The 26407-nt window shown below is 43.0% G+C and overlaps 1 protein-coding gene across 1 annotated transcript in view; it reads right to left on the reverse strand.

The window, feature by feature from the left end:
• LRP1B (LDL receptor related protein 1B) overlaps window positions 1-26407 on the reverse strand; it is a 3516099-nt gene that overhangs the window by 11979 nt on the left and 3477713 nt on the right. The window contains 2 exon segments of the mRNA XM_029607894.1: window positions 7317-7407; window positions 10716-10792. Of these exon segments, the coding sequence (XP_029463754.1) occupies window positions 7317-7407; window positions 10716-10792 (168 nt within the window).

The raw sequence follows: 26407 nt of genomic DNA on the forward strand, positions 1-26407 counted from the left end.
AGGCCTCCGTGAATAGCCAAGTCTTCAACTTTTTCTTGAAAGTCCGTAAGCAAGGTTCAAGGCAAAGGTCCGATGGTAGATTGTTCCAGTGAGTAGGTCCAGCTATTGAGAAGGCGCGTTTTTTCATTGGGGCCTTGGTCAGGGGTACATAAAGGGTACCTTGGTACATTGTTCTAAAAGGTCTGGATGCTGAGTGAAATCGGAGAGGGCAGTTTAATTCGAGTGTAGTTTGTGAGTGGATGGTTTTGTGTATTATGGTTAACACTTTGTATAGAATTCTAGACTTGATGGGGAGCCAGTGTAGGCTCTTAAGTATAGAAGTGATGTGTTTACTTCTACTGGTCTTGGTTAGGATCCTGGCTGCTGAATTCTGTAGCATTTGTAGTGGCTTTGTGGTGACCGCTGGAAGACCGATTAGCATGGAATTGCAGTAATCAATTTTGGAAAATAATACAGCTTGAAGCACTGTGCAGAAGTCATGGAGATGGAGGAGAGGTTTCACACATGTAAGAGATCCAAGATCTCTTACATATGTGGTTAAGGTCATTTGAGTTGAAGGGGAGTTTTCATCCTGAGTGATGAGCAAAAGTTCAGTTTTTGAAGTGTTGAGCACTAGATTCAGACTGGTGAGAAGTGTGTTTATGGATTGTAGGCAGTTGTTCCAAAAATTCAAAGTTTTTGTTATTGATTCTGAGACTGGTAGCAGAATTTGGACGTCATCGGCGTAGATAAAATGCGTAACGTTTAGATTAGTGAGAAGTTGACTGAGGGGTAGAAGATAGATGTTAAATAGAGTAGGGGATAAGGAGGAGCCTTGAGGGACTCCGAGAGTGGCTTTGACAGGGTGCAACTCTTTATTATTTATTCTAACCTTGAATATTCTGTTGATGAGGAATGACTTGAACCAGTCCAGGGCCGTTCCTGATATACCGATATCTGATAGACGGTTGATAAGTATGGAATGCTTCACCATGTCAAAGGCCACTGATATGTCAAGGAGGGCCAGCAAGTAGGGGGTCTTTTTATCAAGGCCTGTGTAGATTCTGTCTGTCAGTGATATCAGAAGGGATTCCATGTTGAGGGATTTACGGAAGCCAAATTGTGCTGGGGCTAGAATCTTATTTTATTCTAGGTATTCCGAAAGTTGTTTGTTCACTACTTTCTCCATGATTTTGGCCACAAATGGTAAGTTAGCATATATTTATGGTTATGTTTGAATATCTCTAATGCAGGAAGGGTGTGTGTACCCAGAAAAAGGGCACATAACACCTAATTTTCCTCAGCTGGTATACATTGCTTTACTGTAGGAGGGGGAGGGGGGAGAGGGAGAGAGAGAGAGAAAAAACCTCTTTATAAGGCTCAGTCTGATACTCTATATATGGACCATTGTAAGGGGGCACTTTGATTCAAGGTGAGTTTTCAGGAGGTGGGTTGGGGTTAGGGGGGTGTTGTCACAGATATCAGTAAATAATTTTTTACCTTATAAGTAATGACAATTCTAAGAAGAGGAATTGATTTGTACACTGCAGTCTATGCCAGCTACATCGAACAAATCAAGTCCTTTTCATCAAAAATTCTTTACTGATGTCAATTTTATAATGGACACCTCTGAATGTAACTGTAATACCACCCCACCAAACCCCGACCCACCTCCTGAAAACTCATCCTGAATCATAGAAGCATAGAAATGATGGCAGAAAAGAACCAATGATCCAGCCAGTCTGCCCAGCAAGCATCCGCCAGTATTTGCTGCACTGTGCAGGTTACATTCATGCCTATCAGTTTCCGAGACCTCGGATGCTGTTTGAATTCAATTTCCATTAACCATTGCCATGGAAGCAGAGAACAATGATGGAGCTGCATCAAAAGTATCAGGCTTAGGGGCGGATTTTAGAACCCCTGCGCGCCGGCGCACCTATTTTGCATAGGCCACCGGCGCGCGTAAAGCTCCGGGATGCGCGTAAGTCCCGGGGCTTTCGAAACGGGGAGGGAGGGGTGTGTCCGGGGCGTTCCCGAAATGACGCGGCGTTTCGGGGGCGTGCTGCGGCATTTCGGGGGCGGGCCCGGGGGCGTGGCACCGGCTCAGGGGCGTGGTCGAGGCCTCCTGACCACAACCCCCGGGACCGGAGGACGGAGAGGGGCTGCCGGCGACATGCGCAAAGTTAAGGGGGGGTTTAGATAGGGCCGGGGGGGGGGTGGGTTAGGTAGGGGAAGGGAGGGGAAGGTGGGGGGAGGGCGAAGAAAAGTTCCCTCCGAGGCCGCACCGAAACCGGAGCGGCCTCGGATGGAACAGGCAGGCCGTGCTGGGCTCGGTGCGCGCAGGTTGCACAAATGTGCACCCCCTTGCGCGCGCCGACCCCGGATTTTATAAGATATGCGCGGCTACGCGCGTATCTTATAAAATCTGGTGTACTTTTGTTCGCGCCGGTGGCACGAACAAAAGTACCGGTACACGTATTGTTTTAAAATCCGCCCCTTAGTGATTAAGGGTAGTAAAAGCTGCATCAGCAAGTTACCCCCATGTTTATTTGTTCCCCAAACCATAAAAGTTGGGGCCCTTATTGGTTGCTGTATGAATCCAACTCCACTTTTCCCACTGCTGTTGAAATTGCCTAATTTGGGAAAAATGATTGCACATCCCTATTTTCTAAGTCAACTTGATTAATAGCAGGTAGTGGACTTCTCCTCCAAGAACTTATCCAATCCTTGTTTAAACACAGCTATACTAACTGCACTAACCACATCTCCTGGCAACAAATTTGAGAGTTTAATTGTGCATTGAGTGAAAAAGAACTTTCTCTGATTAGATCATCTACACGTACCTTAAAAATCTACCTGTATGTTTTTATATTTTAAAATGTGTGTGCATAATTGAAATCACCAGTTTTTGCAATTCCTATATCAATTCACCCAGTCCTTCTGCAGGCCATTGAGACCCTCTGAGTTCTTGAACCTAAACTCCCCCATTTCACCCAGACCACTTGAAAACAGACCAGTCTGAAATCAATTGTGCAAGAAAATTAGCAGATGTAAAGTTGCATGAATAACTTACCACATGTATTTGTGTAAGTCTCTCTTATAAAATAGCAACTTACATGTGTACCTCTTTATACTGGTCAAGAATGCCCCTAGACTGCCCCTTTTTTGTGCATGTAAGGTGCATACATAAGTGAACATATGTGCATATTTTTAATGTTTATAAAATAGCATATATGTGAGTATACGTTACCGTACTTATGTGTGTACATGCTAATTTTACGTGTAACTCCTTTGTAAATTCACAAATGAGACTTTTAAAGGTGAATTTTAGAAGCTGAGCGCACATCAAAATCGAGAGATGTGCACACATGTAGGACATGCATGCGTCCACCCAATTTTAAAAGCCACTCACGTGCGCACAAGTCATGATGCACACATATCTTGCATTGGAGTAAAAAGGGGCGGAGTGTGGGCATCATATGGGTGCAGCATGAGCATTCTGAGGCAGGGTGAAGAGATGTGCATACACGTGCCTATACAACTGGGTGCACACACAAGTCCAGTGCCGGGTAACTTTACTTCTGCTATGAAGGAGGCTATGAAGGAAGTGTAAGTAAAAAAACAAAACAAAACAACTTACAGGTATATGTGAAGTCTTTGAAGGGTCTGGGGGTAACTAACTCAGAGGTGTGCAGGCTAAAGAACAAAGGGTGTTGGGAGGACCTAGGTGAACACTGGGCAAACTGGTGGATGAATTAGTGAAACTGGTCATTGGCTGGATGCGTGTCTATTATAAAATACCCTCAGATGCTCTCCATAAGCCGACTTACGTTGCTGAGCATGCACAAGCTTAAAATTAGGCACGCAGATATGCATGCCTAGGCTATTTTATAACATGTATGTATATGTGGAGCATGTTATAATATTGCTTTGTCTCTGGATGCACAAACACACACATGCATATATGTGCACTCGCACATATATGTTTGAAAGTTACTATCCCTGGTTGTGAAATGTCTGAAGCACATAAATTGCCCTAATATATAGCCAGGTTACACAGCCACGTAAAAATGTTTGAATCTGGCCCATACTATAGAGGAATAAGCAAAGTAGATTAGATATTAGGGGTGTGCATTCGTTTTGAACTTAAATGGAAAACACAACTTATTTTTTTTTTTAACTTAAAAAAATGATGAGGCGTAAACGATCGGATTTCCAACTTATTCAACATAGCTATGTTGAATATGTTGGAAATCGCGATTGTTGATCTAAATAAAAATTTAAACCCCTCACCCTCCTTAATCCCCCCCCCCACGACTTACCAAAACTCCCCAAGCTGGCCAAAAGTTCCTTTTGAGCCCAACGAGGGGTCCCGGAGCGAACCCGAGGGGAATCACGTGACTCCGCGTCACTCTGACGTGGCACTGACGTCACGTGATTCCCCTCAGGTTCGCTCCCGGACCCCTCGTTGGGCCCAAAAGGCACTTTTGGCCAGCTTGGGGGGGTCAGGAGGCCCCCCCAAGTTGGCCAAAAGTTCCTTTTGAGCCCAATGAGGGGTCCCGGAGCGAACCCAAGGGGAATCACGTGACTCCGCGTCACTCTGACGTGGCGCTGACGTCACGTGATTCCCCTCGGGTTCGCTCCCGGACCCCTCGTTGGGCCCAAAAGGCACTTTTGGCCAGCTTGGGGGGGGTCAGGAGGCCCCCCCAAGCTGGCCAAAAGTTCCTTTTGGGCCCAACGAGGGGTCCGGGAGCGAACCCGAGGGGAATCACGTGACGCCGCGTCACTCCGACGTGACGCCGACGTCACATGCTCCTTGCAAAGGAGTTCAGGAATGGTGTCCTGCCCCGCTGGACCACCAGGGAGTTTTGGTAAGTCTTGGGGGGGGGGGATTAAGGCGGGTGAGGGGTTTAAATTTTTATTTGCACTTATGGACATAGACTCAACTTATGGAATTCTCCATATGTCCATATTGACCGCAAATGGGACCCCCTTTCGACTTATGGACTTATGAACTTAAACTTTTGGTCTGCACATCCCTATTAGATATACATACAGAGGTCCATATTCAGAAGCATTTAGCTGGATAACTCAAAAGTTGTCCAGCTAAATGAATACGTGGGCATTTATCCAGCTAAATTCTAGCTAGATATTTTTTAATCAACTAAAATTTGGCTGGATAAGTCAGGGGCATTCCAAGGGTTTACCTGCAAAAGCTGAGTTAGCCAGCTAACTCCGATATTCAGAGTTAGACAGATAACTTTTCCGGCTAACTATGGTCAGCCCATATACCTGTCCTAAGGTTAAAAGGATAAACTTATCTGGTTAACTTTATGATGGCTGGTTATATTCAGTGGCATTACTGCACCACTGAATAGGATAAATTAACTCCATAGGAGCGGAATATGGACCCCTTATCCAGCTAAATTATAGCCTGATAAGTCAGGGGCATTCTGTAGATATAACTGGAAGAAGCTGAGATACCTGGATAATTTATCCAAATAACTTCAATATTCAGACTAGTGAGCTGGATAAGTTATCCATCTAAATCTAGTCATCCCATAGACCTGTCCTAAAGTTATCTGGATATATTCAGTGGCAAAGCCATGCCTCTGAATATATTAGAGATGTGCATTCATTTTTGCCGAATTGGAAAATTTCAACGAAATTGTCCAATTCAGCATGGATCGGAGGCCTGATAAACGATTGGGCTTTCCCCGAAATTTCAGGGAAAAATTATTTTTCGGGTTAGCGTGGGGGGGAGGGGCACATTTATTTAAAAAAAAAACCACCCCAACCCTTCAAATTTACTTAATGACAACACCCCCACCATCCCGATCCCCCCAAGACTTAGTGAAAACCCTGTTGGTACAGCAGGATTCCTGGGAGCAATTTTCCACTCTCGGGCCATCGGGCTTGCCAGGAATCAAAATGGCACTGGTGGCCCTTTGCCCCACAATTACTTTGTGTGAGGGAAAAGGTGATAAACCAGGCTGTGCATGTTATTTAAATTGCTCACTTGCTAAGATTTTAGCTTATAATAGTTATGGATATAATTGTAGGGATATCCAAGGAAGTGCAAGAAATTAAGCAAGGTCCAATTCAATTTGTCAGTACAGTAGTTTTATTTAAGGTTTTTTAAAAACCGGCAACTCCATAGTAATACTGAGGTTATTTGTTTTTTTTACTTTATTTTTAGTTACTGAAATTGTTATCCCTCCCGACACAGCCTGTTCGGCAAAACATGGGGTTCTTGTTGGGGGACCCTAATGAGAACTGTATTTTGACAAGATGAGCAATGGAGTTGCCAGTTTTTGAAAAAACCTTAAATAAAACTACTGGACTTACGAATTGAATTGGACCTTGCTTAATTTCCTGCACTTCCTTGGATGTCCCTACAATTATACCCATAACTATTATAAGCTAAAATCTTAGCAAGTGAGCATTACTATACTGAGGTTATTTGTTTTTTTACTTTATTTTTAGTTACTGAAATTGTTATCCCTGCCGACGCAGCCTGTTCGGCAAAACACGGGGTTTGTGTTGGGGGACCCTAATGAGAACTGTATTTTGACAAGATGAGCAATGGAGTTTCTGGTTTTTGAAAAAACCTTAAATAAAACTACTGGACTTATGAATTGAATTGGACCTTGCTTAATTTCTTGCACTTCTTTGGTTGTGTATATATTAAATTTTTGGAGTGCAATTTCTTCTGCTCCATTTTTTGAATTTATAATTGTAGGGATCCATGAGTCTATTTTAAAAAAGTTTGCAACTTGGTTCAACTAATCAAGCAAAACATTCAATGGTTCATTTGATAGACTTCTTTCATAGGATAAGTCATATCTGCAGGAAATTCTGAAGTAGATCTGCAAAAGCTGACAGTAGATTCAAGGAAATCCACTTCAGATTTCTTTAGATTAGTAGGTCTTCTGTATATTTTTGGACATCCACTTCAGATTTTCAGATAAAAAACTAACTGGTGATAGTAATGTAATTCTATAATGTGTTTGTTTACATTCTGATATTAAATTATGTATACTATATTGTGACACACAGCATTGCATAAATGTAATGTAATATCCCAGGCATGTTAAAAAATAATAAGCTAAAAACTATTTTTAAAAGAGGTGTTCACAGTCAAATATCTGGTAACAGTTAACTAATATGCTTTGCTGAATACAAGCTTACAAATAAGGTGAAGGTCCATAAAAGTTGTTAATCGGCCTGCAAACATTCTGAATTACAAGAAGTATTTTCAGTTATTTTACTACTTTTAATAAGTTATCCACCATAATCATATTACACATTATTCAGTGATATACTGACTTTCTTACCTTCGCTTTCGTTTACATAGTAGTAGCCCAATTACTAAAGTAGTGATCAAAGTCACCAGGAGGACAAGTGGTACAATGATTGCAATGCTTCCTGCAAGAAAAAAAGATGAGGGATAATCATGATCTGTCCCCTAAGCATTTCTAGAACTAATAGAAATTGCCAAATGTAAATAGCAATATCTTTTACTAACAGCTGTTAAGCTTTTATTTGCCAAAGTATAAAGTGGTGAATATTAATATAAATGATGAATGATGTCCTGGTATTCTATTGTATAGCATCCTTGTAAAAAGATTAAGGCCTTGTAATGGTTAAGAGCCAAGAATGCCTCTAAATTGCAATGGTATTTTGCTGATAATTTGGATTTGACTAATAAAGTTAATTGTGGAGAGGTACATAAACTTGATAAAGGTATTTTGCTGAGAATTTGCTTGTAGCTAGTAAAGGAAACTTTCAACTTATTTGCGGTATTGGATTTGCATATGAAAGTGGATACATGGTGATTTAGCCTAGAGTTTTATTATCTGTGCAGTGTGTTGTTACACTGTTTATAAAATACAGCATAGTTCCACTCTGAATGTATGTATATATGTTTCATTATATGAAAATACTTAAGAACATAAGAAATTGCCATGCTGGGTCAGACCAAGGCTCCATCAAGCCCAGCATCCTATTTCCAACAAAGGCCAAACCAGGCCACAAGAACCTGGCAATTACCCAAACACTAAGAAGATCCCATGCTACTGATGCAATTAATAGGAGTGGCTATTCCCTAAGTAAACTTGATTAATAGCAGTTAATGGACTTCTCCTCCAAGAACTTATCCAAACCTTTTTTTAACCCAGCTACACTAACTGCACTAACCACATCCTCTGGCAACAAATTCCAGAGCATTATTGTGCTTTGAGTGAAAAAGAATTTTCTCCAATTAGTCTTAAATGTGCAATATAATGAAAGCACTTACTTTCTCTACCAATTTTCTAAATAGATGAGCATATTTTTTTGTGATACAAAAAATAACATATGCATAAAAACCCTGATTTATATATGGAGGCACATATATTTTAAAGTATGTGCAGTTACCATTTTGAAAATACATACTTGGAATCTCCAGTTTTCCAATACCTCCCCCAGCCTACCTAGTCTGTCTCCAGTTCACCAAGACTTCCCACCCAAAAACTGCAGTCAACAGACAAATCTGATTTCACTTGCCTTAGTCAATTAGCAGGTATAAAATTGTATGATTGAGTTAGATCATTTATATATATATAAATCTTTTAGATAATAGCAATTTCTGTACATACTTCTTGATCCTGCCCCAGAATGCCTCTTTTATCTGCTACTAAATGTGCACATGAAACCCAAAATATGCATGTATTTTCAAGGTTTATAGAAATAGCATGAACATGATTACATGGTACTTTTACACATATGGGTTTCTATTCGTTTTATTGTGAATATTTGCCTGTAATCTGCTCAGATAGCCTATTTTTCCATGCATAGGTCCATTGAAAATGTACTCAAACACAGTCCAAAACCTATTCTTTGAAGCTTAACATCTACTCTAATACCTTTATACTGAGTGGGCTACTCTGTATTATACCCCCAGTAAATGAGGTTTCCTAAAAATAACATTGGTGCATTAAATTTAGTGTGATCCTGCATGCTAATTAAGTAAATTTCTAAGCAAAGAGCTCATTGCTATAATAATTACCAATCTGCTGTAAATTTAATTATGGACACATAGCTTAGGTAAATTTACTGCCTCCTTCGAAGTTGTAGTTAATGCTAAAATTGGTGCCCTATCCTGTAACTAGAAGAAGGGGGAGGCAGTGCCCTGAACTTCCCCTCCCTCAGGTTTCTTCCTATTTGGCCTGATTTAAAATCAAATCGCTCTCCTACCATCGGTTTTCTGTCATGAGAATCCTTCTCATTCCTTGATCCCTCATCAAGTCATCCTTCTCACCACTGAATTCCCAATCAGCCACAATCAACAGGCTCCTCTGTACACACATGCAAAGCATAGCATAGCATTGGGTCACCCTGCACCATTATGAATACTGTCACGCCTTCCATCAGTCCTTCCGGAAAGATCTACAAAGTGTAAGGAATGGGTACGAGGGAAATACCAAAGTATCAGGAGCTGTTGACAGTACAATGTGGGCTGTTGGGGGGGGGGGGGGGTAAGAAGATTCAATCTAGGGAGAGACTGGTAGGAGAAGGGGTTTTGTATATATAAGAGGGAGTCGGGGGTGTGGAAAGCTTTCCTCTGCACTGAGGATGAGAGGTAGGACTGTGGGCATTGTTAGACATTTGGCGCTCCAGGGAGTACAGGCAGAGATGTCTGGCTAGTAGAGTTTTGGGCTTTTTACAGCTCATGGCTTTGGGGTGGGAGGGGCCTCAGCAGCAGCTGCAAGGCACCATTTCTTGGCATGTAGGGGCTGGATCTGTGTGCACGGCTTGATTTATGTCTTCGATTATAGCACCTAGTTTAGACCAAGAAAGTTAAGCAGCTAATACTGAAAATCAGTGCCACTTGCTTAACTTTCATCCCCCAACCTAATGCTCAACTCAGGACTGCTCAGATTTTAAGCAGTTAACTTTATCCCCCTTGAAAAACAAGGTGGCTAAATTTGGTTGCTTTTCAAAGGAGCACATTTAGCTGACTAACCCTGAAATTAGGAGGCTAGATGGCTTTAAATATTTACCCCATAACCCTCACATTGGTCATAATGCACAGCGATGTCAATTGGCAATATCTGATTTGGAATCAGCAGAGATAAGAGGGGATCCTCTTGTCAGCAAGGAAAGAAGGCTTAGAGGCTTGGGAGAGGTCAATGTGAATGTAGATGAGTTCTGGGAAGAGGATTAGAAGGGAGGGAATTTTGATCAGGGATCAGACTGGGTGGGGAGGGTTCCCTAAGCTCCTTTCTCTTTTATTTTTGTCTGGTTAGAAAAGACAAAGATATATTGATTTACTGAGCAGGTGTGCATTCAAAGGCCTGTGCTCACTTTAATGCAGTTATCTGATTATGTACAGGCTCAGCATATCCTTTATTTTTCATTTTTAGCACATATACTAAAATATCTGCACTAACATTAGCTCAACTGTTTCTTGGTGCATGTTTAGAACATAGGTCCTGAAGTGGTAAGTTATCTCTGCCTGCTCTCCTTTGAAGAGGATGGACCATGGTGGGGAAATTTGAATTATGATTTTATATACTTTAAAAGGATTTCAAAACTGCTTTACGGAGTTCAGAGTGAGAAATATAATTTAAGAAAAAAGTGTGAGACTTTGTCTTTAATTCAGAGAACGTGATCCCATTAAAATATCACTAGTTCATAGTTTAGGTTCAACAATATGTTCTCAGCAATTGCAAATGATCATTTCAAACACTTACTTGTGCTGGTATTGTCAGACTTGCTGCTCTTGGGAGCCGGCCTCTCACACTGCGTGCCTGACCAATTGGCTGAACATCTAAAAGGATCCAATTAAGATGCTAAATTAATAGATGCCAGCTGTTGACAACCTAAGCTGCTAAAGACACAGATGATAATTCCCTCAGAACTAAACACAAGAAATAACTAACCATACAATACAGATAAGCTCTTCTACAGAAAGCCCTCCATATGCTCACTATACCATACCATATCAGAAAGAGTAAAAAATAAATGTTCTCATTCATAATTTGCATTTTTTTTAATGTTTCCATTTTACTTCTTATTTTTTTCACAAAGGATAGCATCTTTTGAAGTGTGCTAGTATACAGCCAGATGTGCCAGCCTAGCCAGCGGTTATGAAACAGTCACATTATGAAAACATGATGCAACACACACAGTTTTCATGAGAACAGCCAAATAAAAGAAACATTTGTGACATTCCATGTTCTGGTTAATGATTAATTAAATATAGGAAAGTGAACTGCTGCCTTAAAATGGTATTACTTTGATAAAAGAAATGAAAAAGTCAATTGGCTTTTCAAAAGCAAACATGGGTTTATACAATGCTAATAAAAATCTTAATTTGAATTTATATAATTCCTTTTACCCAGAGAGGATTCAAAGGCATGCATGCAGATGCTCTGGCTTGGCCTGACTCCCAGGTTTGGTGCCTATGTGTACTATAGTTTTCACAGCATTCAAAATATTACTATTTTTGACAATTATATATATGATTTCTCTATATTTTTATCCCTTTGCTCTTCTTATTATCCAATTATAGCTGGATGATAGCAAGAACAAGAAGTTAAAGTAACAAACCCCAGTCACACATGAACACAAATGAAATGGTGGAGCAAGGAGTAAAATATGTGACTTAAATTCACAGATTCCCTTTTGATTTATGCATTAAACCAGGAAAGACTTTCAAGATATACATTTATCACATGAGAGTATCATTATAACATTTTCTCCTGCACCTATAGCACCCTTCTTTCATCCAAAAATGTTATAAGTTTAATGCACTACCAAGCATGTGCAGAGCATGAAGTTAATATAACAAGGTTTATATTCATAAGTCCTAAAATGGCTAACCTTTTCTGGTAAATTTAACTGGTTAAGTTATCCAGGATATTTGGTGAGATAAATGCTCTGCCGAATATTGACTAAGTTATTGGCTAACTTTAGCCAGATAAATTTTAAATCTAATTGACTATGTTTGAATATAGGCAGTTTTAGAGCTATCTGGTCATGTGCATCCAGATAACTTGCTACTTATCTGGCTATTTTTGGCTGCAGCCAAAAAACATTGTTTTAAAAAAAGAAATAATAAAGAAAAACAGAGAGGGCCTGTTTCCCTAATCGCCACCCCAAATGCAAGTGAGAATTCGCTCTAAGTCCCCTAAAAAAAGTTGTAAATAGTTATCTGCTAGCCAATTCACAATACTTCCTCCCACCTACCATATCTCTGAGGTTATTACTTATTTTGGTCCCTCCACATGCCCCCCACTCCCCTTGCCACCTCATGAAGCCTAGATTACTCCTCCTACCCCAGCCAGATTGTTCTAAACCTTTAAATGTGACCAGTAACTTGGAACTAGCATCTGTTGCTAATGCATCTGCATTGCTTTGAGCAATGCTAGTCATATAAGCTACCAGCTTTGCTGTCAGAGCAACACGGTTTGCACCAGCAGTTGAATGATAATTCCAAACTCCTGGTCACAATTGGGGTATAGACAGATCTGGCTGGGGCAGAAGGGGTAGGCTAGGCTTACTGGAGAGGCGAGCGAGTGATGGGCAGGTGGAGCGGTTGGAGGTATGGAATTTTTAACAACCTGGAGAGTGGTGAGTGGGAGGAAAGGGTTCAGGACATCTGGCAGGACTTTCTTTTTAAAATTTTCTTTGTGAATGCTTGGAAGGAAGAGAGTTCAAGCAAGGCTTCCCTTGGATGGGTGGTAGGCGACTGGATAGCCAGCCAATTCTGTTTTGTTTTTTTTTTCTTTTTTTTGGCTGTGGCGACTTAAACAGCTCTATTGTTTTTGAATACAGCCTAAGTAGCAAGTTATCTAACCACATGCAGCTGGATTATTTTACAACTGTTCTGAAGCAGTCCTAGTGTTATCTGGCTAAGTATCTGACTGACTTTAATACCTGGCTGGATTTTAATACCTACATGCGGGCGTAGATTTGTGCGCACAACCCGGCGTGCACAAATCTACGCCAGATTTTATAACATGCGCGCATTTTATAAAATCCAGGGTTGGTGCATGCAAGGGGGTGCACGCCAAGCCCTAGGGGAGCCCCAATGGCTTTTCCTGTTCACTCCGAGGCAGCTCCGAAATCGGAGCAGTCACGGAGGGAACTTTCCTTCTGCCCCCCCACCTTCCCCTCCCTAACCCGCCTCCCTCCAGCCCTACCTAACCCCCCCTAACCTTTGCTCCATAAGTTGTGCCTGCCTCCAGGCAGGCGTAGGTTGTGCGTGCCGGCCGAGTGCCGGCTCGTGATCCCCTGGCACGGCCGCTGTGCTGGAGACCTCGGTCCACCCACTTTTACAAAGCCCCAGGACTTACACGCATCCCGGGGCTTGTGCGCGTCATCGTGCCTATGCAAAATAGGCTCAACGCGCATAATCTTTTAAAATCTGTCCCTAGCATTTTTTCCCATAGATACAAAATGGGAGAAAAGTTTTAATGAATCTGGCCCTAACTTAGACCTGATGAATCCAGCAAAAATGGGGGACGGGGGGGTGAATGAGGGGGTGGGCCTGTGAAAGCCCGCAGCCTTCGCACCACTGCGGTCTCTTCACTGCCAGCTTTTGTACCGAATAACGCCACCGTGAAAGGTGGTGCTATTTGGCGCGCTACTGCTGATGATAACATTGGTAACTTTTTCGACGGCAGCGAAGACACCACCGACTCCTCCCTCCCCCGCCCCAATTCTTCCCTTCCCCACCCCGACTCCTCTCCTCCCCCTAATTAGAATTATATCACATGCGAAAAGTCCCTAATACACGTGATAAAGCTTTAGTGAATGACCCTATTAGGGGACTATTTACTAAAGGCCTTTTCACATGCGATAGGATGTTAATTAGCTGGAGGGGAGGAGTCACGGCGGGGAGGAGGAAGAGTCAGCTGCGGCACTGCTGCTGACGATAATGTTAGGAACATTCTCGCCGGCAGTAGCGCGGTGAATAGCACCACCTTTTACGGTGGTGCTATTCGCAAGAAAGGCTGCAGCTGGCCGCACTGCAGCTGGTGAAATCGCACCGCCACCATGCTAACGGCTGCTACATTTTGCAGGTCTGCCCCCTTTGCTCCCCCGCCCCCCTTTTCACGGGATTCTTCATTCTGCGAAGAAGAATGATGAATCCAGCCCTTAGCTGGATAACTTTGCCGCACCCCAGAATGCCGCCGAAGCACCTCTTTTTATAGCTGGCTAAATTTTTGCAGGGGAGCTATGGGAGCGATAGTGTGTGCCATGGCTGCAACCACGGCAGGTGAAAACCTTACTTAGCCAGCCATGTCTGAATTTTGACCTCAAACTCTGCATCTGAATTAAGAAATAACATCTATATCTGAGCTAAAAGCAGAATGATATCTCCTTTAAATTTGTTGCTAATTTCCTTTTTATAAGTCTCTACCCAGTCATACTAAGCTTCAGTTTAGCATAAAGCTTGTTACATAGTTTGTAATATTTGATTATGTTTACATAAAAGTTGAATAGATATTCCAAGTAATCCTAATCAATTATAAGTCGCTGTATCTAAGATATAATGTAATTAATTTTACAGGCTGGTTGATAATAGCCTTCTGTTAAAAGATAGTTTAGTATGTTCCTATGCCAGAGATATTAGAGACATAGAAATATAGAAAGCGATGGCAGAAAAGGACCCTATGGCCCATCCAGTCTGCCCAGCAAGCTCTCACAGTTATCAGTTTCCCAGACTTATCAGTTTCTTGGACTGCCAAGGTCAGGGCTATTGTTGGTTACTGTTTGAGACCAATTTCCCTCCCCCCTGCAGCTGAATCAGAAAGTAATGTGCAGTGTTGTAGTTGCATCAGAAGTGTAGTATCAGGATTTTGGTTAATGGTAGTAACTGCCGCATCAAGGAAGTTACCCCTACCAAGCAAGTTACCCCCATTTACCCCCATGCTCACTATGGACTTCAACCTGGTCTGTTTTTTACAATAACTAAACTATGTAAATCAATCTATTTATTAGATCAAATATATTCAAATAGATCTCATTGATATCAATTCTAAATAACTAGATTAGTTTGCAGCCTCCAATGACTTAAAGTAAATACCCCAACCTATACATTGCATTTATTTATTATTTATAAAACTTATAGCCCCGCCAATCCACAGAGCTGGAAAATACTTTACGTATCACATTATTGAAGGGACCAGTGTGCTTATGTATCTGACTTAGAAGAAAATGGATGGGAAATTCCATATGTGATTTTGAATATAATTTTAATTTATAATGATGGATTAACATTTGTAATAACAATTTCCTCACAATGCAAATTAACACACAGTCCATTCAAATGATAAAGAAAATTCCATCTTACTCAGAGGAGGATGCTGATGAAAAAAGAACACTTCATTAAAAAATATAAAGCATCTATGAGCATAAAAGTCATCAGGTTATGTACTGCAGATTAAAGTCAATATGTGCAATGAGAGATGTCTGCAATCAGGGTAAGGGGGCATCTATCACCAGAAATATTGGCAGTCAAGATGAAGCAGTATCAAGAAAAGGCATTGTCATAAATATAATATGCTCTGCCTATGGACTATTGTTTTGTTAGTTAATATGCATGATCAACATAAATCCAATGTCACTGTAAACCTTAATGTCAGTATCTAAAATAGAAAATAATTGACCTGAAATGGATCCAGTCTCACATTTTAGAGCCACTTACTCTTTGGATAGCATATCACTAAACTTCACTTGAGGAAACCTATCGGACAGGTAAAACTAGAATCACTTAATACTTGTAAAATGAAAAGCTAAATTAGTACAGCATGTGTAATAGGGGATAGTGACAATCTGGAATACATGTGTGTATGTCTTTGTGTATGTCTCAAAATAAAGGCAGGCAGTCATCTTTGTAGGTTGTATAATTTAATTAATGCCTAACCTAACACGAGAGCTTTAGGTAATAGAAATAAATATTCTCATTAATTTGCAAATACAGCATTGACTTTATATAAGAACATAAGATATGTCATATTAGGTCGGACCAAGAGTCAATCAAGCCCAGTATTCTGTCTCCAATAGTGGCCAATCCAAGTCACAAGTATGTGGCAAATCTCCAAAAATTAAATAAATCCCATGCTACCAATGCCAGTAACAAGCAATGGCTATTCTCTACTAATTAACAGCAGATTATGGACTTCTCCAGGAATTTATGCAAACCTTTTTTAAACCCAGCTAAACTAATGGCCTGAAACAATTCCTCTGGCAACAAATTCCAGAGCTTATTTTGTGCATTGAGTGAAAAAGAATTTTCTCCAATTTGTTTTAAATGTGCTACTTGCTAACATCTTGGAATGCCCCCTAGTCCTTGTATTATCTGAAAGAGTAAATAACCGCTTCATATTTACACATTCAAGTGCGTTCATGATTTTGTAGACTTGTATCATATTCCCCCTCAGCTGGCTCTACTACAAGTTGAACAGCCCTAACCTCTTTAGCCTTTTCTCATAGGGGAGTTCTTTATCATTTTGGTCGCCCTTCCCTGTACTTTCTCCAGTTCAACTATATATTTTTTTGAGAAACAGCAATCAGAATTGCATACAGTATTCAAGGTATTGTCTAAACATTGTTCAATACAGAGGCATTATGATATCCTCTGTTTTATTTCCATTCCCTTCTTAATAATTCTTAACATCCTGTTTGCCTTTTTGACTGCCACACCACACTGAGTAGAGAATAAAAATGGCTTTACTTATGATAATGGAATCACAGTGTGGAAAAGAGGAATGGTTATAAGATGGTAAAAATACCAATACTAGTCTCTGAAGCGCAGTGCTGTAGCATGGGTTTGACAGAGATGTGGCTACTACACTAGATGCTAACACATTCATAACTGTCTCAGATGCGACTGCCTCCTCTCACCTACTAATAATTACCCACACCCTCCCCCACTCACCACCCTTATATTGTGCTCGCCAGCCCACCTATCCCAAACCCAGCCTCTGCCTCCTTCCTTGCTTTGGAGGTAGGGCACCTCCCGAGTTGTGGCCTCCCCCACTAAAATGTAAAATTAAAAAATATGGAGCATGCATCAATCAGGGGATATGCACACAAGTTGGGCTTATGTGCGCAACTCTAGTTTAAAAAGCGCCCAGATACGTACACAAAACCTGCTGCTTGCACATCTGAAAAATTACCAGAAAGGGGCAGGGAGTGAGTGTAGTCTGGAAGGGCATTGGCATTTTGGGTGCTGGCCAAGAGGTGCAGGGGCAGTTCTATAATGAAGCAGGGTGAGGCAGCCGCTTTAGGCGACATAATTTTGAAGCAGCAAAAAGTACCCCTTCAAAATTCTGCCAGTCCCTGTCTCACCCTGCCTTTCCCCCATTGTGCCACCATCCTGACCCCTCCAAAACACACAAAAACCCCTAGTGGTCCAGTGGGGGGCCCGGGAGTGATCTTCCACTCTCGAACCATCAGCTGCCACTAACCAAATTGGCGCCAGTGGCCTTTAGCCCCTACCATGTAAAAGGGGATACCAAGGTCATTGGCCAGCCCCTGTCACATGGTAGGGGTTAAAGGCACCGCACCATTTTGGTTAGTGGCAGCCAACAGCCTGGGAATGGTAGATCACTCCCAGGCCTCCCATTGGACCACCAGGGTCTTTGTGAGTCTTGGTGGGGTTAGGACAGTGAGGGAGTTATTTTATTTAAATTTGGGGGGGTGCAGGGGGTGGGGGAGCGGCGGCATGTGGTCCCCGCATCAGGCGTCACATTGCCTTGAGCTCCCCTGAAGAGATATGTATGTAAATACTTACATGTGCAGCACGCGCCAAGGTTCCCTGATGCATAACTTTACTTCTGCTATGGAGGACGTGAAAGTAATAAAATAAAAGGATTGAGCTACTTCTGAGGGGTTTAAAGGGTCTGGGGAACTGAGGGGAATGTAGTCTATCAAACCAGCTGTTAACTGGGGAAATTGGCAGATGTACTGGTAAAGTGGCAATGGCGAGGGCACGTGCCCCTTTTAAAATCCCTGACTTATGACTCCCCTTTTAAAATCCCTGACTTATGACTCCCCTGATGCCAGCAACATCATTACTAAGAAAAAGAGCACTCTCAACTGCAGGACCAAACCATTGGAACGCTCTCCCCCCAGACCTACGCCTCGAACCCAGTCTACCAGAGTTCAAAAAAAAGTTAAAAACCTGGCTCTTCAGGCAAGCGTTCCAATCTCCAGAATGTAACTAAGCGCCTTATCCTGATTGAACTTGGGAATACTCTGTATTACAGTTAATAATATTCAATTCCATGCAAAATTAAATTTCAATTTAATCTTACGTTTAATTTAAGTTCAACATGCTAATTGGCCTAATTTTAAGTTAATTTATGAAAATATTTAAGGATTTATTGTCATTGTTCAATGTTCTTTGTAAAAAAAATGTTCATGTTATGAATGTATTATATGTTATTGTTCAATGTTCTTTGTAAAAAAACCCCGGTCTGACCTCCCAGACCAGGGCAATCTTTTCGTTCCATGTAAACCGGACTGATTTGTATTGTATACAGGAATTCCGGTATATAAAAATTAAAAATAAATAAATAAATAAATAAATTATGTGGAAGAAGTGGGATTTACATGCCTATGCGAGTCTACTTAAAATTTGGTGAGCATGGGCATGCAGCCAGGATATTTTATATGTGCACAGATGCACACGCGTGTTATAAAATGACTGTGTATCTCAGCACATGCCGGCATGTGCACACATATATGCATCCGTGTGACGGTTTGAAAGTTACCGACCCTGCCTGGGATGGTTTGGCTCCTATGTATTTAATAGCACACAGATTCCTACTAAATTGTATATACTGGAAAATCACTGTTCATATTTGGCTTATTTCTCTGAAACTCAGAGATCTGAAAGGTAGACAACCAAACAACACAGCCTTAAAATAAAAAAAAACCCAAAACATGTTTATACTTTTTTCCATCTGAACCTAAGACATGGCTAAAAATGATGAATTCAAGGCATTTTGTACTTCCTGACCGCACAAATAGAACATTATGTACTAGCAAAATCATTTTTGAATCCACCATGCACTCACACATTGGGGCGGATTTTCAGCGCCCTGCTCGCCTAAATCCGCCCAAAACCGGGCGGATTTAGGCGAGCAGGGCCCTGCGCGCCGGTAAGCCTATTTTACATAGGCCTACCGGCGCGCGCAGACCCCGGGACTCGCGTACGTCCCGGGGTTTTCGGAGGGGGGCGTGTCGGGGGCGTGTCGGGGGCGGGCCCGGTCGACGCGGCGTTTCGGGGGCGTGTCGGCCGCGTTTTGGGGGCGGGTACGGGGCGTGGCTACGGCCCGGGGGCGTGGCCGCGCCCTCCGTACCCGCCCCCAGGTCGCGGCCCGGCGCGCAGCAGGCCCGCTGGCGCGCGGGGATTTACGTCTCCCTCCGGGAGGCGTAAATCCCCCGACAACGGTAAGGGGGGGGTGTAGACAGGACCGGGTGGGTGGGTTAGGTAGGGGAAGGGAGGGTAAGGTGAGGGGAGGGCAAAGGAAAGTTCCCTCCGAGGCCGCTCCGATTTCGGAGCGGCCTTGGAGGGAACGGGGGGAGGCAGCGCGGCTGGGCGCGCGCAGGCTATACAAAATCGATAGCCTTGCGCGCGCCGATCCAGGATTTTAGCCGATACGCGCGACTACGCGCGTATCTACTAAAATCCAGCGTACTTTTGTTTGCGCCTGGAGCGCAAACAAAAGTAGGCTGTTCGCGCTCGTCTGAAAATCTACCCCATATTCTCTGCAATGATTTCTGCAAGGATCTTTGTAAATGATTTAATGAAAAACAAAACTAAAACAAAGGCTGAATGCATTTGCTCAGCAATTATATTCCTTTGTAATTTCAGGGACATATAACTATTAAAAATCAATGGCTATACCCCTCAATTTTCAATACTAAAACATTTTTTTTTATTATTTGAGGGAAATTGTACAATACAGTGTTAATTATGCTCTTAAACTCTTAAAATCCCAGGAATCAGTATCAGAATACTCAGTGCTTCAGTCTCATGGGCTCTTGCCCACAAAGGGCTGCAACCCTTCTCCATTATTTGCACTACCAATTTGGTTAGCTTCCCTAATTTCTCTTAGCATTTCACTGTCTGTCTCACCATCTTGACCAGGTGGACGGTAGTATACCCCTATCACTATAGTCTTCCCTGACACACAAGGGATTTCTACCCATAAAGATTCAATTTTGTATTTAGTCTCATGCAGGATATTTATCCTGTTGGACTCTATGCCATCCCAGACATAAAGCACCATACCTCCTCCCGAGTGCTCCTCTCTGTCATTGCAATATAATTTGTACCCTGGTATAGCACTGTCCCATTGGTTATCCTCCTTCCACCATGTCTCTGAGATGCCAATTAAGTCTATGTCATCATTCACTGCTATACATTCTAATTCACCCATCTTACTTCTTAGACTTCTGGCATTAGCATACAAACATTTCAAAGTTTGTTTTTTGTTTGTATTTTCATTCTGCTTTTTAATTGATAAGGATAAGTTAGAATTTTTTAGCTCAGGTGAGTTTTTAGTTACAGGCACTTGGACTACTTTTCTAATTATTGGAACCTCACTGTCAGGATGCCCTAATTCTAATGCATCATTAGTATCCTTTAAAGATACCTCTCTCCGAACCATGTGCTGCTGAGCGACTGTCGGCTTTCCCCTTTGTTCTAGTTTAAAAGCTGCTCTATCTCCTTTTTAAAGGTTAGTGCCAGCAGTCTGGTTCCACCCTGGTTAAGGTGGAGCCCATCCCTTCGGAAGAGACTCCCCCTTCCCCAAAAGGTTCCCCAGTTCCTAACAAAACTGAATCCCTCTTCCTTGCACCCTCGTCTCATCCACGCATTGAGACTCTGGAGCTCTGCCTGCCTCTGGTGACCTGCGCGTGGAACAGGGAGCATTTCAGATAATGCTACCCTGGAGGTTCTGGATTTAAGCTTTGTACCTAAGAGCCTAAATTTGGCTTCCAGAACCTCCCTCCCACATTTTCCTATGTCGTTGGTACCCACATGTACCACGACAGCCGGCTCCTCCCCAGCACTGTCTAAAATCCTATCTAGGTGACGCGTGAGGTCACCCACCTTTGCACCAGGTAAGCATGTTACCAGGCGATCCTCAAGCCCACCAGCCACCCAGCTATCTACATTCCTAATAATCGAATCACCAACTATGACAGCCGACCTAATCCTTCCCTCCTGGGCAGTTGGCCTTGGGGAGATATCCTCAGTGCGAAAGGACAATGCACCACCTGGAGAACAGGTCCTTGCTACAGGATCCTTTCCTGCTGCACCTGGTTGGTGCTCTCCCATCATGAGACCTTCTTCCTCCAAGGCAGCACAAGGGCTGCCAGTCTGAAGTTGGGACTTGACTACTTTGTCCCTGAAGGTCTCATCTATATACCTCTCTGTCTGCCTCAGCTCCTCCAGGTCTGCCACTCTAGCCTCCAGAGATCGGACCCGTTCTCTGAGAGCCAGGAGCTCTTTGCATTGCATGCACATGTACAACTTCTCACTGGTGGGTAAAATATCATACATGTAACACTCGATGCAAAAGACTGGGAAGCCCCCCTCTTGCTGCTGGACTGCTGCCTTCATCTCAATTTTGATCAGTTCCTAGTTACGTTTTAGGTTGCTATGGGAGTAGGAATGTGTCTGAGTCCTGACTCCTGGCTCCTGCTTCTTTTCAGACAATTCCTCGGTGTGTGACTTCGGACTGGGAAGCGACAACCCTCTGGCACTCAACCTTGGACTTCTTCTGGACCATCCGTCTTCAAGGGCTCACCTAAGTCCCAGTGGCCCGGGTCCCTATGGGCTCCTCCCGGGGGGGGCCGCGGGCTTCCAGTTGTGAAGATCCAGTTGGCCCTTGCACTGACCTCACGCCTCTTTGAACTCTCAAAAGTCCACCTAAGTCCCAACGGTCCGGGTCCCTACGGGCTCCTCCCGAGGTGGCCGTGGACTTCCAGTGGCGAAGATCCAGTTGGTCCTTACTCCGCCTCCATGCCTCTTCGCCCTCTCGGGGGCCCATCTGAGTCTCCACCAGCGAAGATCCAGCCAGTCCCAACTTCTCTTCCGCTTCGCCACCTGACGGGGGAATCTCAGGAGCCATCTCCTAAAGGTCATACCAATCTCCTGTCAGTCCAAGGGTTCACGACCCTCCTGGGTATAACAACTTAGAATGAGAAAGACAGTCAGCAATTTCATTGAAAAGGCCGTGGATGTGTCTCACCATCACCAACATGTTTAACTGTAAGCACTTTAAAAGCATCAGCAACCATCCACAATGGGAATAAGTCTAGTGGACTGCCTATTGATTATGTGTACGACTTCTTGGTTGTCAAAAAAAATATCACCTTTCTATTTGCTAGCCACCCTTGCCAAAGGAGGAGTGCTACTACTATCGGGAAGAGTTACTGGAAGGTGATATTAGCCGTGATCCCTAAGTCTACCAAATTGGAAGGCCAAGTCTCAGTGCACCAGCTCCCCTGAAATTATAGGCCAAAACCGATGCCTCCAGAGGTGCCTGAGAATAGCTGTAAGTCAAAACTGGATACGGGTGGGGATAACCACATTATTGTGCCATTGAATTGGATCAGGATTTTCTCCCATACTTCTAAATCCTCACACAAGGTGCAGGTAACCCGCAAGGAGTGGTACTTCTTCATTACTGCCAAGGAAGCATTCATGAATTGGCATAGGAATGCCCTCCCCATTGGGATGATCCTGGAGGCAAAGGCCAGGCTCCCTATTAGGGATTGGATGATGGCCAAGGTCACTTTGTGGGCCATATGAATGCCTCAGATCCATTCAAACAGGTTCTGTATTTTGCCAGCTGGGAGCCTGGACAACATTTGAATGGTGTTGAGCTCGATGCCGAGGACAGTTAGCACCTGAGCTGGCAGTTCCAGCTTGTTCACTGCCAGGGAATGCCAAAATCTTTGGCCATGATTTGAAAGCCATTGAATAGATTGCTACACACCTCTGAGCCATGAGGTCTGATGAACAGAAAGTCATTCAAGTAGTAAAAGATTCCTGTCAAGCCGGTGTGATGGGACAACTCCCAGTGTAGTAAGATGCTGAAAGTCTCAAAGTGCGCACATGAAACCAAGCTCCCCATGGGCATGAATTTATCAAAGTAGTAGTTGCCTTCGAAGCAAAACCCTAGTATAGGGAAGTCATCCAGATGCACTGGCAAGAGCCGGAAAGCAGACTCTATAGGGTAGATTTTAAAATAAGTACATGTGGCCTACATGTGCAGAGGGTCAGCGTGCGTAAGGGGGTGCACAATTATGCACCTTGGCACGCCGAGCCAATCTGCCTACTCCCGTTCCGTCCCAGGCCCCCTAACCTGACCTTCTCACTCCTTCTCCTAACCTTTCCTCCCCCCCCCAAATTTTTAATTTACCTTTTGTGCCTGCCTCCGGGCATTCAATAGAAAACTAGGAAAGCAATTAATCTGAATCAGTAATTAAAGTAATATAATATTTACTAGTAAAAGTGTGCAGATGAGAAGGGTATTTATAATGAATGTTTCATTTGCATACATATGTGCTTAACAATAGGAGAGACTTTTTTAAGTCATTAATTCCATTTCTATCTTAACAGTACTTCATAAGCTGAGAAAGCATGAAGAAGTTTGATATCAATAGCACTACAGAGACTGCACTGGGTCTTTGAACTAATGCTATTGAGAAAATTATCAAAGGGGTTATGGAGACAATTCTTATATATATATGCCGAAGTAGCCTTTATTTGCGTACATGGTATTTTGTAAACATCAATAATAAGCACATATTTTTGGTTTTACACACACATTTAACAGCACAAAAAAGAGGCTGGTCTAGGGGTATTCTGGGGCAGGCTTAAGGGGTACACACAGAATTTGCTATTTTATAAGATATATTTGTGTAAAAATGATCCAGCTTATTTGTGCAATTTTACACCTGCCAATTGTCTAATGCAATTAAAATTGGACTTTTGGAATTTAGGTGGAATTTTTGGGTGAACTGAAGGAGGTTCAGGATGACATGCTAGAGAGTCTTGGTGAACTGGATATGGACTGGGCGAGCTGGCGGAGGTACTGGCAAACTGGTGATTTCAAGTATGCTCACCTAAAATATTTGAATGTATGTTTTTAAAAGAGATAGAAAAGCACTTTCATTGCACTGGATATGTATGCATACCCTGAAATGTACACGCATACGTTTGGAGCATAAGCATGCAGTAAGTTCGCAGGTTATAAAATACTAGGATACATTGCTGCTCATCTACTTATAGGCACATATGCAGTAACTCAATTAGTTCTGAAAGTTAGGCTCCCTATGAAGAGAAAAGAATGCACTTCTGCAAGAACTGCCACACATGAATAGTGGGGTCAATTTTAAAAGCAGCGTGCGGCCAGCTCGTGCACATGGATGCACTGATTTTATAACAAGCGCGCATGTACGGGTAGTGTGCATGAAGGGGGGAATTTTCAGTAAATAGGCATGGTGATGCAATCGGGCCTTCTCCAGTTCCCTCCGAATCCACTCCAATTATGGAGCAGAATGGGAGGGAACATCCCTAGCCTTCTGCCTAACCTGCCTCCCTCTCCCCCTTTCCTCCCTGCCCCCCTAAACCTAACCTAACTTACCCCAAATTCTTTATTTCAATACTTACTACTCTTCTGGAGCAGAAGTAATCTGTGCATGCCAGCCGCATCGAATGGCACTGTCCCGGCCCACCCCTTTCCCCGCCCCTCCCCTCCCCGGTGGGACCGTGTAGAGTTCTTTGAATGTTATTCTCTCTATGTGACTAAACATTCAGGCATTATTCCATATCTTGTAGCCACATTCAAAGAAGTTTTCTCAGGGCCATGTTTTGATTGCATGTCATAAAATCCGGGGTCGGCGCCCGTAAGGGGGTGCACGATTGTGCACCTTGCGTGTGCCGAGTCCGCTCCGAGCTGCACTGCCTTCCCCCACCCCACCTTCCCTTCCCCTACTTCCCCTACCCTTTCCCCCCTACCTTCTTCTTCATCTGGGGCTGAAGTAAGATGCGCGCACTGGCCGACTGCCAGCACGCAATCCCTGGCACAGCAGCAAATGGCCGTTGTGCATGGAGCTTCTGATCCCGCTCCCTCCCCCTTCCCACCCCTTTAGTAAAGCCCTGGAACTTACAAGTTTCCCAGGGCTTTATGCGTGTCACTGGGCCTTTTGAAAATAGGACCGGCGTGCTTAACCCTTTGAAAATCCGGCCGTAAGTATGTACTTTTCCTCCTCCAATGAAAACATGGCCCTGAGAAAACTTCTTTGAATGTGGCTACAAGATATGGAATAATGCCTGAATGTTTAGCCACACAGAGAGAATAACATTCAAAGAACTCTACACGGTCCCAGCTATGCATATATTTTGAAAAATGATGCAGGCTGCCCATTGACCCTATCATGTGACAAGGGCTGGCCAATGGCACTGGTAACATCTGTCACAATATAGGGGTAAAAGGCTGCCAGTGCCATTTTGACTAATAGCAACTGCCAAGATGGGACCGGAGGTCAGTCCCAGGCCCCAGCTAAACCACCAGGGCAATTATGGTGAGTCGGGGGTGGGAGTCAGGAGGATGGGCTAGGTGGAACAAGGGCGTTCAGCTTGTTTGGGGGCTCAATATTTTAATAATTGGAAAGGTTGGGGCTAGTTCTGTTTTGTTTTTTTTTTTTACAGAAAATGAAAACAAACAAAAAAAAAAATGATCCTGGGGTAGACCCGAAATGGACTACCCCCAATATGATTAAAAAACAAAACAAAACATTTTTTAATATCACATTTTTCATTCTGTTATCCCTCTCTATGCATATCTGCAATCATATTGCTTCAATGCCTTCAGATGCCCAGACCCCAGGTCTACTTCCCATTCTGAAGACATTAGTCTTACACACCCCATCAGATATAGCTCTTTTGGATTACTGCACCCCAAATGCTTGACTGCACTTCTTGGCATTGAATCATTTGACCTCTCTTCATGCTTTTTTAAATTGCTTTTCATTTTCTTTACTACTTCAGGTGTGTCCACTCTGTTGCAGATCTTCGTAACATTTGCCAAAAAGATAAACCTTACCTTCTAACCACTCAACTGTATTGCTCAAAATGATGTTGGAACACAACAGGTCCAGAACCAATCCATGAGGCACTCCACTTAACACTGTTCTCTCTTTGGAGTAGGTTCCATTTACCATTACATACTGACTCCTGTCGGTCAACCAATTTGTAACCCATTCCACCACCTTGGCAACCACTCCCAGGTTTCTCATTTTGTTCAAGAGCCTTCTATGTGGGACTGAATCAAAAGATTTGCTAAAGTCCAAGTAAATGACATCAAGGGTTCTTCCTTATTCTAATTCTTTAGTCACCCAATCA

This window comes from Rhinatrema bivittatum, chromosome 6 (assembly GCF_901001135.1).
Source record: "Rhinatrema bivittatum chromosome 6, aRhiBiv1.1, whole genome shotgun sequence".
Taxonomy (NCBI): Eukaryota; Metazoa; Chordata; class Amphibia; order Gymnophiona; family Rhinatrematidae; genus Rhinatrema; species Rhinatrema bivittatum.